The 20,385-nt window shown below is 38.2% G+C and overlaps 1 protein-coding gene and 1 long non-coding RNA gene across 2 annotated transcripts; both read left to right on the top strand.

Annotated features, from left to right (window-relative positions):
* Positions 1-112: 112 nt before the first annotated feature.
* Positions 113-1,284, top strand: LOC311086861. The gene is made up of 3 exons (XR_014607135.1): positions 113-366; positions 529-932; positions 1,216-1,284. It is a non-coding gene; the product is annotated as an uncharacterized lncRNA (long non-coding RNA).
* Positions 1,285-14,307: 13,023 nt separating this feature from the next.
* Positions 14,308-19,879, top strand: LOC311086695 (tripartite motif-containing protein 16-like). The gene is made up of 6 exons (XM_084119694.1): positions 14,308-14,954; positions 16,089-16,184; positions 16,270-16,503; positions 16,977-17,136; positions 17,434-17,481; positions 17,709-19,879. Exons 1-6 carry the CDS (start codon positions 14,376-14,378, stop codon positions 18,227-18,229), a joined length of 1,638 nt encoding a protein of 545 aa, XP_083975820.1. The 5' UTR covers positions 14,308-14,375; the 3' UTR covers positions 18,230-19,879.
* The last annotated feature ends 506 nt before the right edge of the window (positions 19,880-20,385 follow it).

A 20,385-nucleotide genomic window follows, 5' to 3' on the forward strand; every position in this document is an offset into this window, starting at 1 on the left:
ACAAAGAACCTTTTTTTCCCAAGTGGACAGTCACCAAAAGGTCCAGGAACAGACTTCACTTTTCATGTTTGTGATTTTAAAAGAAACCAGATTCCCTTGGATAGCACTGTTGGATATCTGTATGAACAAACAAAACTGAAAATGTTGAGATTTTACATTCACACTAAACAGGAGGTGTGTCTCACAGACGTAGAGTCTTTATCTGATGGAGAAAAAGAGGAATGTAATGAACACTCAACACTTGGATTAGACAGTGATACTGAGAGACCTGCTGAAAAACTGTTATCGCATGGATGTGATTCTGAGGATTCAATCACACATTTATTGGATGACGGACTTTCATCTAAAAGAGACACCAAGAGGAAGGTTAGTAAAATCACCAAGACTTTGACTTTAAGTTATTTAAATGTATGTTGGGCTTCATTTTTAAATACAGTGGCAGTTTAGTTTAGCTGAGTGGCTATTAATATCATTCATTTAGCTGAATGACTGAGTTAATCATTGAATGTTATATTGCATGTTCTTCAGAGAACTAGAGGAATGGAGGATGTTCCTCAGGTTTGACTTTAGAGACCATGGGAGTAGAGACACACAGCACTTCACACAGCTTCCTTTCATCACCAAATGTTACCAAAAGAACCGGCACAGTCCAAAGACTCACAAGCGCCTCAAGTGACGAGGAGACTGATGAACTGTGGACTCAAAGTGTGCAGCAACCGAAGAGTCCACAGCATTCACATGATATACAATGAGGCTGTGAATTCATTGACTTGACCGATCAGATTCCTCCACAACACAACAGCATATCTGAAACCCTTGGAGATGATGATATGGAAGACACAGCTAAGTGGAATGAAGGTGATGAACTTGGACAAACACATGAAGACCAAGCAATTGTGATGACATGGAATCTGAACGAGAACATCATACTGGTAAATGTGGTCCTAATGTACCAAATGTCTCAGTATAGATGTGAAAAAAGGAAATATTCAGACTAAAGGAGTTATAAAATAACCTTAAAACTATAATGTATATCTTAATTATAATAGAAAATAAATCCAGGGGGCTTTTAAGGTCACAGTACATACAATGTCCCCAGCTTTGTGCTTCTCACTCATCAATAGGCAACTGTTACATTATCTGCAGTGATACTTTTTTATGTTTTTGTAACAATGTGTCTCACTTTCATGTTTTGCATGTTTATTGATCCTCCAGAATGCAGAGCTGAATGAAGCTGAAACTGAGGGACCATCACCACTCTCGAGTGATCCTGCACTGCTGGTGTGAGATTCACAAATGTTGCATGTCATGTGGGAGCCCTTTACATAATAGATCATCAGTCCTAATATTCCTGCACTGACAATTCAAAATACACAGAAGTGCATATTTTTGTAAGATTCAACTTTTGTTTGTTTAGATAAAAAAAAAAAAGATTACACAATAAGGAACAGATAATCTACATAAACTCTATAGATCATATATACAATATATAAGAACAAACGGTAACACTTTACAATAAGGTTCATTAGTTAACATTATAGTTCACTACCTTAGTTAACATGAACTAAGAATGAACAATACTTCTTCAGCATTTATTAATCTTAGTTAATATTAATTTCAACATTTACTAATACGTTATTAAAATCAAAGGTTGTATTTGTTAACATTAGTTAATGCACTGTGAACTAACATGAACAAACAATGAACAGCTGTATTTTTATTAACATTAACAAAGATTAATAAATACTGTGTAACAAATGTATTGCTCATTGTTAGTTCATGATAGTAAATACATTAACTAATGTTAACTAACCTTATTGTAAAGTATTACTGAACAAACCATATAGGCATGTTTTACAGGAACAGTTTTAAATGAAAATTCTGTTGTCATTCAATGCAATTACGAAGAATGGGGACTGGACTGTGTCAAGAAAATATATCTTCAGTCATTACTCAATTGTCAACTCCAGTGTCCTGTTGTTAACAGAAAGTACATGAAAATCTTTTATTATATACAGTACTGTGCAAAAGTCTTAGGCATGTTAGTATTTTAGTAAAACAATGGTTTTAAACCAGTTACTTATATCTTTTGCTGTAGTGTGTCAGTATTGCATGTGTTTTGAGTCCGACAACAGCCGGTATGATCTGATCTCACCATCATCGATCAGGTTTCTTCAAGAGTCTTGGAGACGTTGCCGCAGTTTTCTGGATTTAGTCTGTCTCAGTTTTTTCTGTTTCTTCATGTAATCCCAGACAGACTCGGTGATGGGGAGATCAGATCATACCGGCTGCTGTCAAACTCCTTGTGCATACAAAAACCTCACTGGATTATTACAATTAATGTTTGGAAATGTAAACTGATATTTCCTACTGACACACTACAGAAAAATATATAAATAACTGGCTTAAAACCTCTTTTTTGTGGGTGAAAATACTAACATGCTTTTGCACAAGTATAGTAAAGTAACACATTTGGAAAACTTGGAACCAAACTGAAATGCTCCAAAACTAACTAAAATAAATGATCAAAAGGTTATTTTACAGTTTTTCTCAATCGCTTTGGCTCAAATGGGACTTTTTTTCCAATAACAAAAGGTTCAGATCTTTAAACAATTAGTTTCGTGTTCATATCAGATTTGAATTGTTTATTGATTTAAGCGTGTGTTTTAGCATGTGTGCAAAAGAGTTAGTACAATTTTCTGTAATTTGCACAATAACTAAATCCACATGGCTTGTTGATCAAAACTGATGAGCTGATTCTCAGTGAAACTGTCAAACTCTTCACAACTTCTAAACATTCTTTCATTGTGAGCCATCACATGCAAAAATAATCCATTCAGTTTTCAAAATCTGTCAGACATGTGATATTACATTAATATTTTTGAGATGGAATGTTTGTAATGTCTGTAGGAACATCCCTTAACTGTATAAATGCATGTCTTTATACAGTACAGTAGATAATGTATAAGCAATGTTTTGTTTTTTTCACACTCATGTTATTAATGAATGAACCTGAAAGCGCAAAACTGATGTTTTCTAAAAATATGCCCTATGTAAATCTTGACATTGGCTCTTAAAGGGGAACCGCGCAAATAATCCAATGGCTTCACACATAGCCTAAACCTTTTTCATGGTTGCAGTCTGGTATTGGGTCATGATCCGCTGGTTGGGGACCCCTGCACACCAATATAGATGCAACCCTTAAAGCAGAAAATTTGTGTGGAAAAAAATAATTACCATGTCTTTAACACAGATTTGGAGTCCCCAGACAGCTCTTAGTGTCTTTCACTGCCATGAAGCATCGGTATAAGAACGAATCCATTCCCATAGGGAAGACAAACCACTTTCTTATTCAGTTCCTTCTGCTCAATGAGCTTTCTTTTCCCCGGTCTTCTTTCATCCTTTAGACGGGCTATGTTTATGAGCTTGGAATCACACGGACTGTCAAAGAAACTCTCTAAACTGTCAAGGTGGAACAAGTCACACACACACACACACACATTTGATCAGATCTCTTTTCCTTGACAAATGCAAAGCCATCTTCAGCCATAAAACAGGAGTCCTTCGTTTTTGTAGACACAGATGCCCGGTGGGGTGCTGGTATAGTATGAACTTTGGCATTATCCATCTCAGTGATTCTCTTGGAAAGCTGTGAAATTGGATTTGTTGCATTCCTGACACTCTTCTTTAGTTTGTGCAGATGGTTTTCGAATGGAAAAGCACAGATCTCGTTTAAAGACGTTCCAAAATGTCTAACGTCTTCTGCCAAGTGGATAAGAGAATGCACATTGTACGACGGAAAGACAGGGCTGTAGAGTTTAGTAGATGTTTTATAAAAGTGCATCAGCAGCTCTTCAGCATAGGATGTATATGCCTTCCTCGTGTCATCATCAGCGTCCAACAGTATGGACATGGCAACGGTCGGTGGTAGAAGCTGTCAGGCAACACATCACGAAGAACAACAGGTCCAGTATAGAGTAAGACAACGCATTCTCATCCTTGGGCGTCATATACTGACGCTTTTGACATTTCGTCGACATCGAACGCACATGGCACCCTTTAGCGTCAATATGACACGCACAGAGCTTTGTTCGGTTATGGGTAGGTTTAGGTCTAGTGTAGGGTTAGGGTTAGACCACTAGGAGGCGCCTTCTGGCCCATTTCTATCTGCGTCTCATATTGACGCTAAAGGGTGCCATGTGCGTTCGATGTCGACGAAATGTCAAAAGCGTCAATATATGACGCCCTAGGATGAGAACGGGCTGAGTAAGAATTGCCGGAATTCGGTTGCTTTCCATCTTTCAAGAGAAGCAAGAGAACGTGGCTGTCTGGCAGATTTTGCACTCTGGGACCCTGTTTCAAGAAGATGAGTAAGCGTCTTACCACCCCTAGACAGACCAGATGCATGTAATCCAAGACAAAAGATTGTATGCATGACAAGCCTGCATCTACAAGGGGTGAGAGTCCATTTTGGTGGAAAGGGTAGGACAAACTACTGAATTCTTCTTCTGTTCTCGACAAAATCTTCTCTTGTGGTTGGTAATTGAAGACCAACCAGTGGCTCACGTAATTTCCTTCAATAGTGCATCGCTCGCAACTATTGTACGCATTGTGCCCCTTTATGCACTTTAAAAAAGCTCTCGCTGGAGCATCACAGATGAAAGCACTGACCTTGACATTTAAGGTTTCACCTTTGAATGAAATTCCATCATGCTGAAGCCTAGTGAGCTCTTCAAGAAATTCATGAAATTCATGAAATCCCTCATCGAATTGGGTTTTCCATTTCCACAAAACATAGCAACAACAAATGGCTGAAACCTCTTCACACTACACAGAATTGGCCAAATCTGGACATTAGATGATTTGAACAATGGCAAACCATCAATGTTAAAATTGAGAAGGACATGATTTTCTCTCGACATGATTTTCTCTGGGTACTGTGAACATATTTTCAGAAGCCCAGACTCAAGACCGAAATACATATATTGACCACCACACAAATTCTGTGCATCTACATGGCGAGGCGTCCCCAAAAGTGTTCTGGCATCCTTAGGCAGCCGATGTCCGTGCTTTCTCAACACAGAAAGGAGCTCATCTACAGATGTCTGTGTTGTTTTGTTCCGAACCGCCCATTTCGCCAAATCACTCGTTAAGTCACTGATTTCATCTGAAGAGGAGCCTGTTTCAGTGTCATCACTTTCACTGCTGTACTGCTGGTCATCCAGATCAAGATTCTCAAGATTACTGTCAGCAGTACTTCCTGCACAATCTTCTCTCAGAAGGTTCTCAGAATTGATGGCTGCACAAACACCAGCCCGGGCAGAAACAAAAGAATGATCCTCCGAGTCACTACTAGAAAGCGCCATTGCAAGCAATTCTGCATTTTGCCGTTTCCATTTTTTATGGTACGCCATTTTTTATGGTACGCCATCTATAAAAAAAAAAGTATGAAGTATGAAGTATGAACAAATGTCATAACTAGAAAGTACAGGACATAGATAAAACTATTTCGATAATTGTCTAAAAATATATATAATATTTTGGGCTGATTAATCTTTCCCACAGTGGGAATGGGAGGGTAAAAACCGGTCGATTAAAATTGAATTACTTCTAGTTTTGTTAAAGTCTGTGTAAAGTAAATTTTGAGAATTTGAGAACTGTAAACACATAAATGTTAGAAATGCATTGTTGAAACATGTTACAAAGACTGTGAACTACATAATACTTGATGGTGGAGTTATACTGTTAAACAGTTTTTCACCATTTTCATGAGCAGGATTTATTGGGCAGGGGATCAGTGACGCAAAGGAGCCACCGAGCACTGCCCCTCCCGCGAAACTATAAGAACTGTGTTCGACTCATTTCTGACCCGTGCAGCAAATGCAGTCTATCTCCATGGTGTTCTTGTTGAGAATGCAATTTCTGAAATGTTAGAATGAATTCATTTCTTAAATGTAATGATATGGAAAGCCTGAAACGGATCACAACAGTATAGCCATACACAGGCCATCAGTCATCATTTTAACAATTTAACATTTTTTAACAATGGCAAAATTTTGAACCGAAATGTTATTGCAGCCATGTAGCCGATGAATAAATGAAAATGCATATTTTTAATTAAAGCGAACTTGGTGTGGGCTGCTTTTGGTGCCTGGATTTGTGCTTCAATAATGAAATCCATGTTTAAGAAAACACTAGAAGTAAATGATGTCTTCCCTCAGGTAGATTACGATGCAGTGCGATCCGAATTCGATTTGATGCTGTGTGATGCAATGAAAAAATATGATCACATTTAGTTCTTTGGTTCAGAAAGACAGCAAATCATAAATTAACTTATGTGTTCTATATCTATCTTATGTATTCTCTGTAACTTCTGACTGGCCTGTTTCATAAAACAAGTTTATCAGATAGGCCAGGCTTATTTCGGTTAGTCATAGCTCAGTCACTGTGGGAACTTGCTGGAAAACTAACCTGATCCAGGGCAGGCTAACTGTCAGGCTAAGCTGAGCTCCTCTAACACTGACCAATAGGAATGCAATGATATTACCACTGACTCTCTCACTATAGCCATGCAGCCTTTGTCTCTGGTTTTATGACAGCTGTACCTTTTATAGTTAGCAGAACAGATAGCAGAACATTACAATCTAAAATTGCTCTTTAAAGCATTAAAATCACAAAATTAAAAGCACATTTTAATTGCTATGAGAAACACACATTAACTTAGTAATTAGGACTAATTTGCTTACAGTATTTTATTAGCTTATTTTATTTACAATAACTAATCCCTTTACAGTTACTGCTATTATAAAAATACATGTAGGTTTAAAATTCTACAAAAGGCACATACTCTGTGCAGTGAGCCGCACTTTCAGTTAGATGTAATGCAGACTTTTAAATATGAACATAACTCGTCTGTTAATATGCTCATAGTTTGTTACTCAGACGCAGAAAGTGTGCTGAATGAGATAAAACGGTAATAGCCAAAACCACCACACAGTTGCTTTTTAGTGTGAGTTAGATGTATATTTATTTAATCAGACAATGCCACAATTATAGCCTATAAATCAGGATTTGAGTATAGTAAGAGTGATTCCTGGTTAACACAATGTAGCCTATATTAATGGGTCGTGTTTACTATTTATACTTGTTTTATGTATCACAACAGAAAATATAATGTGAACAGCTTTATTGGGCATTCAGTTACATTACAGTATGTGACAGTTCACATCTGAAGAATCAAAACTCGTCTGAACACAAATCCTGTGGGAAACACATATATATACTGTATATATATATGAGTTCAGATGCAGAAGCCTCTAAATGCCATTTGTAAATTTCTTGTAAAATTTTATCAGTGTAGGTTCAGTTATTTCACTTTTAAATAGCATAGGCTATTTTCTGGAATTTACCACTGCCTCTGATTTAAAGATGATATAATTCTGACCATAGATATGATAGCATATCGCCCAACATTAGTCTAATTAAACTATTATTTGCTCAGACAACTTGCAAAACAGTAAAACTAACATGAAATAGAACCGTGATAATATTGTGAATCATATTAAAAAACAAAACAAAAAACAACTTGATTGGATACTGTTTTTCATATCGCCCATCTCTTTCATGCTCTTTCCCTTGGCCAGTCTCGCTTCCAATCTTGCGATATTACCGTGAATGGACAGTAATGACGACGACTGTTAAACGGAAAAATTAGCTTATGTAACGTTACAGTTTTGTTTCCTGAATTTTTTTATCTGTGTGCACACGTATAATGTCTTCTCCCTGAAAATCGACGTAGCAACCGCAAAAGCACAAAACAACACTGAAGCGGCACGCGTAACGTTAGGCCTCAATCGACATCTGTAAAAGTAGGCCTCCGCGACACAAATGTGGAAAAGCATTCCCTGAATATCTAGTTAATAAATTCATTCAACAAACTGTGCAATTACAATTCTCAAAGCACTGACATAATGAATTTAACTCATGACCTTGCGTATATTTGTGAGATCAGACTTACCTTGATCCCGCGCCCTCGCAGACCACTTTCTTTCGTGCTCTTTCCCTTGGCCAGTCTCGCTTCAAATCTAGCGATATTACTCTGAATGGACAGGAATGACCTCGATCAGAAAGACGCTCAGGATAACGGTCATATTTTCAAACTTAAAATGGCGCGCACAGTTTCATTGGCCAGTTTCATGAATGACAGACAGATTAACCAATCATGATCAAAGCAAATAAGGTTAAATAACCAATAGGAATTGTTTCAGTGTGCTAAGGCAGCGCAATGTTTTATTGCTGTTGATAATAAAATGTATTGCTGTTTCATGATAAAAATGTAAAATGATAATAAAATAATGATAATGATCTTAATAATAATTTAAAAGGCAGAAATTATTTATTCTGTACATACATTAAGTGATTCAACATATAGATCTTGTAAAAAAAATCAAAGTTGATTTATAAGTGTTTTTATTACCCTTTTTCAACCATTTAGCATTAAACATTATTTCAACGTAGTTTCAACATTGAAAAAACAACTGTCATTATTTACATTTACATTTAGTCATTTAGCAGACGCTTTTATCCAAAGCGACTTACAAATTAGGACTAAATTAAGCGAGTCATCGTGAAGAGGCAAAAACAACGCGAAAAGTGCTCAAAATACGAAGTTCAGGCATTATTCAGAGTAGCATAAGCCCGATAAGTGAGGTTTTAAAGGGAAAGGGAAGATTTTTTTTATTTTTTTTATGAGGTTAAGTGCTCACGGAAGAGATACGCTTTCAGCTGTCTTTTGAATGTTGTCAGGGATTCTGCATTCCGGATGAGGGTGGGGAGAGCATTCCACCAGCAAGGAACTGTGAATGAGAATGTTCTGGAAAGTGATTTTGTGACTCTCTGTGATGGAACCACGAGACGACGCTCTTTGACCGATCGTAGGCTTCTGGTAGGGATGTAGACTCGTAGGAGCGAGTGAAAGTAGGAGGGAGCTGAGCCTGTGATAGATATGTAAGCAAGCGTCAATGCCTTGAACTTGATGCGAGCAGCGAGAGGTAGCCAGTGCAAAGTGATGAACAGAGGAGTGACGTGGGCCCTTTTGGGCTCGTTGAAGACAAGACGAGCTGCAGCGTTCTGAATCATTTGTAGAGGTTTGGTTGCACATGATGGAAGTCCAGCCAGAAGAGCATTGCAGTAGTCAAGCCTAGAAATGACCAGGGCCTGGACGAGAAGTTGTGTTGCATGCTCAGTTAGGAAAGGCCTGATCTTCCTGATGTTGTGCAGTGCAAACCTGCATGATCGAGCTGTCTTTGAAATGTGATCTGTGAAGGTCAGCTGGTCATCAAACGTTACTCCAAGATTTCTGACCGACCTTGATGGAGTGATTGATGATGATGATTCTAGATGGATAGTGAAGTTGTGCTGTAGGGATGGATTGGCAGGGAGGACGAGAAGCTCAGTCTTTGCCAGGTTGAGCTGCAGGTGATGTTCCTTCATCCATGTCGAGATGTCCGCCAGACAGCTTGAGATCCGTGCAGCTACTGTGGGATCATCTGGTTGAAATGAGAGGAAGAGCTGTGTGTCATTAGCATAGCAGTGGTAGGAGAAACCGTGTGCCTGTATGATGTTTCCCAGTGATGTGGTGTAGATGGAGAAGAGCAAGGGTCCAAGAACTGAACCCTGAGGAACCCCTGTGGTCAGTTGATGTGCTCTGGATACCTTGCCTCTCCATGTGACCCTGAAGGACCTACCTGTGAGATAGGACTCGAACCAGTGGAGTGAAGTTCCTGTGATGCCCAGTGATGAGAGGCTGGACATAAGGATCTGATGATTCACAGTGTCGAAGGCAGCAGACAGATCCAGGAGAATGAGGACTGAAGATTTGGAAGCAGCTTTTGTGATCCGTAGGGCTTCTGTGACCGACAGTAATGCAGTCTCAGTTGAATGCCCTTTCTTGAAGCCAGATTGGTTGACATCCAGCTGGTTGTTTAGAGACAAGAAGGATGTTACTTGGTTGAAAACAGCTCTTTCAAGTGTTTTCGCAATGAATGGTAGGAGAGAGATAGGTCTGTAATTCTCTACAGATGATGTGTTTAGTGTTGGTTTTTTAAGCAGTGGAGTAACCCGAGCCTGCTTGAATGCTGTAGGGAAAGTGCCAGTATGTAGGGATGAGTTGATTATGTGTGTGAGAGCTGGTAGAAGTGTGGGAGAGATGGCTTGTAGATGGTGTGAGGGGATAGGGTCTAGAGGGCAGGTGGTAGGATGACTGGAGAGGAGAAGTGTAGATACTTCTTCCTCGGTTAGCGGAGAAAAGGAGGACAGAGGGATATTGGCTGTGGAAGGGGTCAGACTGGGTTCCTGTGTGTGTGGAGCTGAGAACTGACTGCTGATGGTTGTTGTTTTGTTGGTGAAGAAGTTTGCAAAATCGTCAGCAGTTAAAGAGGAGGTGGGTGGTGGTGGAGGTGGACAGAGGAGAGAGTTGAATGTCTTGAAGAGTGAACGTGTGTTGGAGGAGCTGTTGATCTTGTTGTGGAAGTATGAAGATTTTGCAGCATGAACATCAACAGAAAAGGAAGAGAGGAGAGATTTATATATACTCAGGTCAGATGTGTCTTTTGATTTGTGCCATTTCCTCTCCGCTGCCCTGAGTTCGGTCCGGTGTTCACGAAGAACCTCAGATAACCAGGGGTTGGAGGGAGTAGCGCGTGCTGGCCTGGAGGAGAGAGGGCAGATATTGTCTAGATAAGAGGTTAGAGTGGAGCATAAGGTGTCCGTTGCGGTATTCACATCCATAGATGAGAATTGTGAGGGTGGGGGAAGAGAAGATGACACGGCAGAGGAAAGATGGGAGGGAGAAAGTGAGCGCAGGTTTTGCCTGAAAGTGACTGGTGGTGGGGTTGGAGGTGCAGGGGTAGAGAGTTGTAGACTGAAAGTAATGAGGAAATTATCTGAAAAATGGAGAGGTCTTAGGAGGAGGGACTTTTGGGGGTGGAGACAAATTCAAACAAAGCATGTAAATGAGTATACAGGTTAAGGAACCCGCCACAGACCGGCAGTCTCAATCCAATCAGCATAACCACTCAAATGCATATGTGCTAATCCAATCAGCCAAACGATTCAACGTCTGGACTGTGGTTCTTGCTCCAAGAGCCATTAAAGATAATAGGTTAGCGTCTCCGTGATCTGACTTATTTAACTTACGAAGGAAAAACAGGTCGGGCAGGAATATCTTGCTGCAAACTCAATAATCACTTTCTCAGTTTATATACTATCTAAATTAAAACCTCAAATGCTAAAATCAGTATTCTTCACCGTGATGTTATGTAAGGAAGCATATCTGAAAACATATTCTTAAATTTGAATCCTTCACCTTCACCCCAAAAAGCAAAACCTCTCTAAATGTGTTTGGTACATAGGTCACGCAGCGGCACATAAATCATATTAGCTATTTATAATTTGTGTTAAATCTTGTTGTGTTAAAGTTTTTTCTCGTTTTTGACTGTTGCAGGTACACAAGAGAGCCTATGGGTGTGAACTACCTCGCAACAACGTTGCCGAGAATTTGTAAAGCAGCAGCACCTCCAAGGTTTACACAAATCACTGCCTTCGCAGGGCCATGGTGTCAGAGATTGTCTGATGCTGTTCTCGAATCGGGGGAAATTATGTCTGTGAGTGGGCATAAGTGTGAAAGTTCACTACAGAGCTACTGGAGGCCAAACTTAAAACAAAGAAAGCACTGGAGCGACATTCTTGCTGCAACAGAAAACACTGCTGACAGTGCTGAGCCCCAACTAAAGAGAACCGCGTTAAATATCTCCACAGTGGAGCCGATTGAAATGAGACAAATATTTAATGCGTGCACAATAAACGGAGATGTTCAAATAAATTTAAATAAACAACAATAAAAAAGTATCTCTTGTTAGGCAGCATTTTAGCAACTAAATTAATAACATTAATAAAATAGATTAAAGACCTAGCTGTTATCTATCAAAATATGTGCCCTTGTGTTTTAATTTAGGCTATGTAAAGATTTAGTTTAGTGCAGAGAGAAAATAACGGAATAAAAAAAAAAAAAAGTTTTCTTTTGCCTATTTGTGTGAGGAAATTTCACAAATATTGTGTTGTAAAAAATAAAAAGAATGAGACAAAGTTTGAGAACGGTTTGTTGTTTTTATTTGAGCTTTCATCCCAGCAAACACAGAACGTTGGCGAAACGTACCCAACCTTCTAACAGCGTTTTAACAACATGGCCAAAAGGTTGCTATAACTACGTTGTGTGGTGAAGGTTGTTACAGCGTTGTCACAATGTTGACATTGAACCACCGTTCAGGGCCATTGCTTAAGGTTGTGCCTAGGGTGTCTTGACCATAGATATCATATATAAACGCTAGATGTCTTATGGCGCAGTCACTTCCGGCATCACTGTTCGGCCATCTTGTCACAGTGAAGCTGTGCATTAAGGTGAGTGATCAGCATGCACACAAATCCTCATATCACGCTGAAATCTTGACGGATTTACAAACGGTTTGGTTTCTTACAAACGTTATTAACGTGGCTATAATTCAGAATGCTTGAACATGTATGTTATAATTATCATATGTATGCAGTGTATGTATGCAGTGTCATAACTACATCTCTGACGTTTATAACAAACCAAACCGTTTGAAAATCGGTAGAAAATTGAGCAAGTTATGGTTATTTAAAAGTACATGTACCATTAAACGAGTGAGCGAGCACACTGTGGCAAGATGGCCGCTACGTGCGGACGTCGACCTCCATTGGCCAGCAGCGCGCACGAGACATCTAGCCTTTATATATGATATGGTCTTGACAACCACTGGACTACATAATGTACTCGTCACTGCCCTGAAGCGGGAAAATCAGCATTTTAAATTCCAACCACCTGTTGGGCTCATTGTGTTGTCTCGTTCTTCATCAGGCAAGGATACGTGATTGCGTTTAATTTAGCCTACCTCAGCTATCAAACACAACCTACAACTTTAATTTCTAATGTGATTAATGTAGCCTGTTTAGTTTTTCATTAGATTTTTCCGCTATTTAGTCTCATTCGTTTCTTTGCTCCTCTATATCGTCCGGCTTTCGGCTACTGTCTGCCATTCAGACCCGGTTTTGTTCATTAAATGTTATGATCTGCCTTTGCTTTTTATGTTTTATTTATTATACTTAAAATAAATTTGTATATTCGTTTATTTAGTTTTTTTCTTTTTTCACAAATGTATTACTTTTGGAAGTGCAATTTGATTACCATATGCAGTTTTAATAAAGTTGAATTAACGAAACCTTCTGTCATTTTTACTCTTCAAAGTGTACACTTGCAGGTGTTGATAGCCCCATTAAATAATAATATAGATAAACAATAAACGATAAAAAAGTATATAATTATCTAACAAAATATTGCCAGAACGTCGTCTCTCAGTTGCTGAATGTTGCGCAACAACGTTGCTACAGCCCTGTCCCGTCTTACAATTCTACGTTGTTACAATGTTGCGAGCACGTAGACAGGACAGCGACGTTGCCAGAGCAGAAATGCAAGGTGCCACAGACGTTGCCACAACGTATGTGTTTGCTGGGATGCATATTACACATTGGAACGTTGTTGTTCACGGTCAGGGACTATTTCTTTCTAGCGGAAGGAATGCTTTTATTGATTTAACTTCATGAAAGTTGCACTAATACATTTTTTTTTTTTACTTTAATATTGTGTGGTAACCGTTTTATAAAAGCAATAAGGTACTCGAGGCAAGTGCTGTATCGTGAATAAGTAACGGCTGAAGGGCGTTGTTAGGCACAACGCGAAGCGAGATAATTACTTATTCACGATACAGCACAGCCTCTCGTACCTTATTGCTTATTGTATGTTCAGATATTCATTCAACAAAATATTCTGGGGGCCATGAAAGTTTTGTGAAAATGATTATTAAAAAAATAAAATAAAAAAACTTTTAAAGACTCTGGTGGGGATAGGGTTAATGAGCTCATTGTTTATGCCTAAATGAATACATGATGTTAGCTAGCATGATCTGTATTATCTTAGAACTGTACGTTTTGACATATTGACATTACTTTGACACAGTATATCAGACACATGCATTCGTGAGTAGCCTAAATCTTCACTCTGTCATTCATGAGCTCAGAACTCGTAATTATGATATTTTCAACTCCACTTGAAGGACACATACAGTAAACACAGCAGTAAAGTGTGTGTGTGAATGAGGAAGCTGCTTCATAGACACGCCTATTTTACACACGTCACTCAAACACAACCAGGAAACTATTTCAGCTCCTCAGTTCAGGGAAACAGAAACTGAAGTGTTGTTAAGCTGTTGTGTGTTTGTGTCTCTCTGTATTCATGCAGTAAAATGGCAGAAGCCAGAATTTCAGTGGATCAGAATGAGTTCACATGTCCAGTGTGTCTGGATCTCCTGAATGAACCAGTGACTATCCTCTGTGGACACAGTTACTGTAAGATCTGTATTACAGACTGCTGGGATCAGGAGGATGAGAAGAGAGTCTACAGCTGCCCTCAGTGCAGACAGACCTTCAGTCCAAGACCTGCTTTAGCTAAAAACACCATTCTGGCTGAACTGGTGGAGAAACTGAAGAAGACTAAACTTCCTGCTGACTGTTACGCTGGAACTGGAGACGTGCAGTGTGACGTCTGTACTGGAAGAAAATACAAAGCCGTCAAGTCCTGTCTGGTGTGTCAGGAATCTTACTGTCAAACTCATTTAGACCGTCATGAGGAATATCACTCTCGTAAACCACACAAAGTGATTGATGCCACTGGACGACTGCAGGACATGATCTGCCGTAAACATGATAAAGAGCTAGAAATGTTCTGTGTCACTGATCAAGAATGCATTTGTTTGCGGTGTAAAGAGTATGAACATAAAAACCACAAAACTGTATCAACTGCAGCACAGAGGACAGAGAAACAGGTATGAACTGAGAGGGATTGATCACGCAGAAATGAAAGTGTCTTCATTTACTCACTCATTTACTCATGTTGTTCCAAACCGGTTTGACTCACTTTCTTCTGTAGATTGTAAAGATGATATTTTGAAGAATGTCTATTTTACTCTATACATTGAAAGTCAAAGGGGTACAAAAGTTTCAAGCTCCAAAAAGGATAAAAAACATAAAATTAATCTTAACCACTAGTAGTTTAAAAAAATAAGTGTGATTTATTGTATTAACATGCACTTGTAGTGTACTTCAAATTAAAAGTATATTTAAAATAAAAACTGTACATGCAGAAAATATTATATTAATGAAATAAAAGGCCATTTAAGTGCACTTAAAGAGAGTAAATGTTCATGACGGTTTCACTTAATAAATACAATATGAAAGAATGTCAAATTAAAAGTTTTACTTTAAAGTGCATTTTAATATTTAATATTAAATAATATTTAATATTAATTTAATATTTCAATGTGACTCTTTTGTCACGCTATAAAGAAGTGCACTTATTTTGATGTGTTGATTGACATACCAAAGTACCTGATTATAAGCGTTAGTGTGTTATTCGATATATTTAAAGTTAATATGTTTTTAATGTACAACTTCATTATTACAGTATATTTTAGTTTATCATAAATGCTTGTCTGTACAGATGACAGTACACTTTAACTATTTTTTAAAAAGAATAGAATTATGAAATAACATTTGAAGAAGTACTTAGAAATCACTAATAAGTTCAGCTAATTGCTTTAAATATAAATATAATAGATGTTAATTTAATGGCAATTAACATGCAACTACGTGTCTGTAAACATTACATTCAGTTCACACTTAAGTATATTCTTTTAAAGTATATTATTCATATACTTTTTTAAAGGAATGCTTCTTTTAAAAGTACTTCTTTTTGTAAAGGACCAATTTTGATTCACAAATCAAATCATTGATCAACTCATGTACGCAGAGCCCAAATCAAAGATGATGACGTCAATAACATCAAACTTCACTGATCTGTGGTTTGAACCTACAGTATAAACTCGTCATGCTAGATCTTTAACCCTTATTGTGTGACAGTAGTTTTATGTGTCATTCTCTGTTATTGGTTTGTCCTCCAGAAACAGCTGAAGGAGACGCAGATGAAGATCCGTCAGAGAATCCAGCAGAGACAGAAAGATCTTCATCAGCTGAGAGAGGCTGTGGAGTCTCATAAGGTGAGTCTGGAGAAGAAGAGAAGTGTGAGACGTCTCAGTTTGGACTCACTGAACTCACTGTGTGATTGTGATGTGTGTGTAACAGCGCTCTGCACACACAGCAGTGGAGGACAGTGAGAAGATCTTCACTGAGATCATCCGCTCCATTGAGAGAAGCCGCTCTGAGGTCACACAGTTGATCAGAGATCAGGAAAAGACTGCAGTGAGTCGAGCTGAAGGACGACTGGAGCGACTGGAGCAGGAGATCAATGATCTGAGGAGGAGAGACGCTGAGCTGGAGCAGCTTTCACACACACACCATCACATCCAGTTCCTGCAGGTAACAGAGATCTAGAAGAACTGGATCATAGTGGACTTGAGCAAGAGACTCACAGAGAAACATTTCATGAGAGCAGAATGAGACTAACTTAAGCAGGGCAAAAAAACACTCTAAAGCTCAGCTATTTACATTTAATAACAACATTAAACTAAACCACATTCATTTAACTGCAAATAACATGCAATTAAGTTTCTGAAAACATTACAGCCAATCTGCACTTATATATTTTTAAAGTATATTATTTCTGTTACAAGTACGGTACTTTCTTTTTCACAAGGAGTGTAAGTGTGAAATACTAGAGTTTGAAGCATTAAATGATGAATATGAGAAGAATGTGCTGATTGTGTGAAAGTGCTGGATTGAAGCGAGTCACTGAAGAGAAGTGAAGTCAACAAGAGCCGCTCAGATCTGATATAGTGCAGGTTATTGGCTGAAGTGTGGAGATGATGAGTTTTGATTTCTGTTTTCTGTAGAGTTTCCAGTCTCTCTCAGCACCTCCTGAATCTACAGACGAACCCGACGTTTCCTTCAGTTCTCTCTCCTCTTTTGATGGCGTGAGAGAATCTGTCCGTCAGCTGAGAGACAAACTGGAGGATTTCTGCAAAGAGGAGATCAAGAAGATCTCTGATAGAGGTAAAGTCCTGCGCCTCGTTTATACAGACGTGCGGAGAATGATCCGAAATATGAACGTACAACAGTTTCTGAAATGTTCCTATGATTTATAAAACATGCACACAAATAATTGTCCTAAACGCATCCCACTTTATAAATCACAGTTCATCTTTAATTCAAGTGCATCAACTCTACAGAACAGCCACAAACATCCCTTGATGGTTTAGAAGTAATAAATACTTATGTATATATATTGAAATTGATGTATTTTATCTTGTCATTTCTCTTCACACTGTTCATGTCTGTTTATTTCCACAGTCACATTCACCAACATGAATCCCAAGACCAGGAACGACTTCCTACAATGTAAGTCACTGAGAAACAAGCAGAAAAACTCACTGAATGTGTTCATGTTCTTCCTGTAGAAGGAGAAATAAACATGATAGAAGAGTTTTATAATTAATCATGTAAATGATGATTTGCACAGGATATCTGATCAGCTGTACTGAGACACTGATGATACATTGTTCAGATACATTAAAAGATCAGACAGATTCATAATTCCTGATTCTGATGTGTTTTCTCTCCATCAGATTCCCATCAGCTGACTCTGGATCTGAACACAGTGAATGAATACCTCAGTCTGTCTGAGAGGAACAGAGTGATTACTCACACTAACACACAACAGTCGTATCCTGATCATCCAGACAGATTTGATCAGTGGTCTCAGGTGTTGTGTAGAGAGAGTGTGTGTGGACGCTGTTACTGGGAGATTGAGTGGAGTGGATGTGTGTATATATCAGTGTCATATAAGAGCATCAGCAGGAAGGGACGGGGTAATGAGTGTGGATTTGGATATAATGATCAGTCCTGGAGTTTGTCCTGCTCTTCCTCCAGTTACTCATTCTGGCACAATGACATAGAGACTGATCTCCCTGTAAAGTCCATCAGCAGAAGAATAGGAGTGTATGTGGATCACAGTGCAGGAACTCTGTCCTTCTACAGCGTCTCTGACACAATGAGCCTCATCCACACAGTCCAGACCACATTCACTCAGACGCTCTATCCTGGGTTTTGGGTTAGTTGGTTTGGATCATCAGTGAAACTGTGTTGATGTTTCAGAATAGACTGTAGAGAGATTTTACCCAGAATACTTTGAGCTGATAAATCAGTAACAGTGAGATGTTACAGAGACTCTTATTTTAATTTTCATTAATATAGCTGAACTTCTGCTGCTGAAATAACACATCAGAATAAATGTGTGCATTAGTTTTTTTCCAATTGATACTGACGTGGTACCGAAAAGGATCGATCCTCACATAAAAATATCGATCCAAATGTGTGTTTTTTTACCAGTAATTTTTTATTAATTTAGCACGCAATTCAGTGCGTAAAATAAGCTTCTAAGCGAATGTTAGCGAATAATTGTTAGAACTTTTTCTCCTAGTCATCTGGATACAAGATAAAACCAATCAATCACAGAGAGCGTTGGATGCTGGTGCTTCGCTGAGCTCACAGACCCAGTGCGTTTGGGAAACGAAGCCTTGCTTAGATGACAGAGAAACAATCCAGAGTTATTTCACAATAAACAAACCAAAAGTGTAACGGTTCAAAATGTTGACGTCAGTAAGATTTTTTTAATGAAATTAATATTTTTATTCAACAAGGATCGATGCATTAAATTGATCAAAAGTGACAGTTTTACACTGTTAATCTAAATTGTTCTTTCAACTTTGTTCATCAAATAATTCTGCATAAAATGTATCATGGTTTCCACAAATATATGAAACTGTTTTCAACATTGATAATAATAAGAAATGTTTCCTGAGCAGCAAATCAGCATATTAAAATGAAATATCATCATGACTGGAGTAATGATGGCGAAAATTCAGCTTTGATCACATGAATAAATTACAGTTTACTATGGCATAGAAAACAGATAGCCTATGTTAAATTGTAATATTACAGTTTTTACTGTATTTTTGATCACATAAATGCAGAAGAGAATTAAAAATCTTACAGACCCCAAACTTTTGAACAGTAGGCTAGTACTAGTAGGCTAGTAGTAGGCTAGTACTATAATTTGGGTAGTTTTGTAAAAGTCACTGACTAATTACAGGCGAGTTGAGAGCACAAATCACAAAATATTTAGTAGTCATGAAAACGTATTCAGATTTAGCATATTAATGATGCAGTCACCTCATAAATCATGACACACTGCTCTAGCACAGGAAAGTGCATACAAGTTCAAGTGCATGCTTTTAAAATGAAAAATGATTGGTATCGGTATCAATATCGGCGATGCTGGCCCTGTATTTACTTGGTATCGGATCGATACCGAAATTTGCAGTATCGCCCATCACTAACAAGTTTATTTTGAGACGTATACAAAGTGTTTTGTTGTTCTGAGTGAGTTTTGGAGGTGAGATTCACTGTTTGGCCAAGATTCATCTTGATAATGCAGAATGTGTGAAGAGTTTTGAAAATGTGGCTTCAGTTTTGAACAATGCTTGTTAGCAATTGGAAAAAAAAAACCCTCTAAATCCTCATGTAGTCAGTATGAACAGTGTGTGTGTGTGTGTGTGTGTGTGTGTGAGAGAGAGAGAGAGAGAGAGAGAGAGAGAGAGAGAGAGTGCACGCGTGTGTGTGTGTTTAAGTAACAATGTGTATCTGTTCTTTTCTCAAACTCTTTGTTTTGATGAAAATCACATTAATTTGGTTTTATTGTAGTGAAACATAAATACATAAATTGTTTTTATGGTAACACTTTAGAATACTGTTCCTTCATTAATGAATAACTACACAGGAACAAATGAGTAATGCACTATTAACATTCTAGTAACTACTATTAACAAGAAACTCTGATTTTCATACCTCCCTTCCTGGGTCAAAATTGGTCTTCGGTGGTGGCTGACCGACATGGTCATCCACACACAGCAAAGAGTACCGTAGTACCCAATAAATGTTAAATTTAAAATAAATAGAAAGAAACAGTTTGTGATTTTTTTCTTATCCTATTTATTCATGAAAAAAATGATCACTGTCAGGCTAGATAGTAAAAGAAAGTGATTACAACTTATTTTATATCTATACCTTGATGTTTGTTTCTTTTGTTCCTCGTTGTTAATATTTGGTTGTTCATTCTTTTTATTTTATTTTTTTGGGGGGCCATCAGGGTGGGCGATATGCCAAAAATATCATATCACGCTTTTTTTTTTCCAGGAAAATCACGATTCACGATTTTATCACGATTCTTTTTTATGTTGGTTT

The sequence above is a fragment of the Abramis brama genome (genome assembly GCF_963993115.1).
Source record: "Abramis brama genome assembly, chromosome: 1".
In the NCBI taxonomy this organism is placed as follows: Eukaryota; Metazoa; Chordata; class Actinopteri; order Cypriniformes; family Leuciscidae; genus Abramis; species Abramis brama.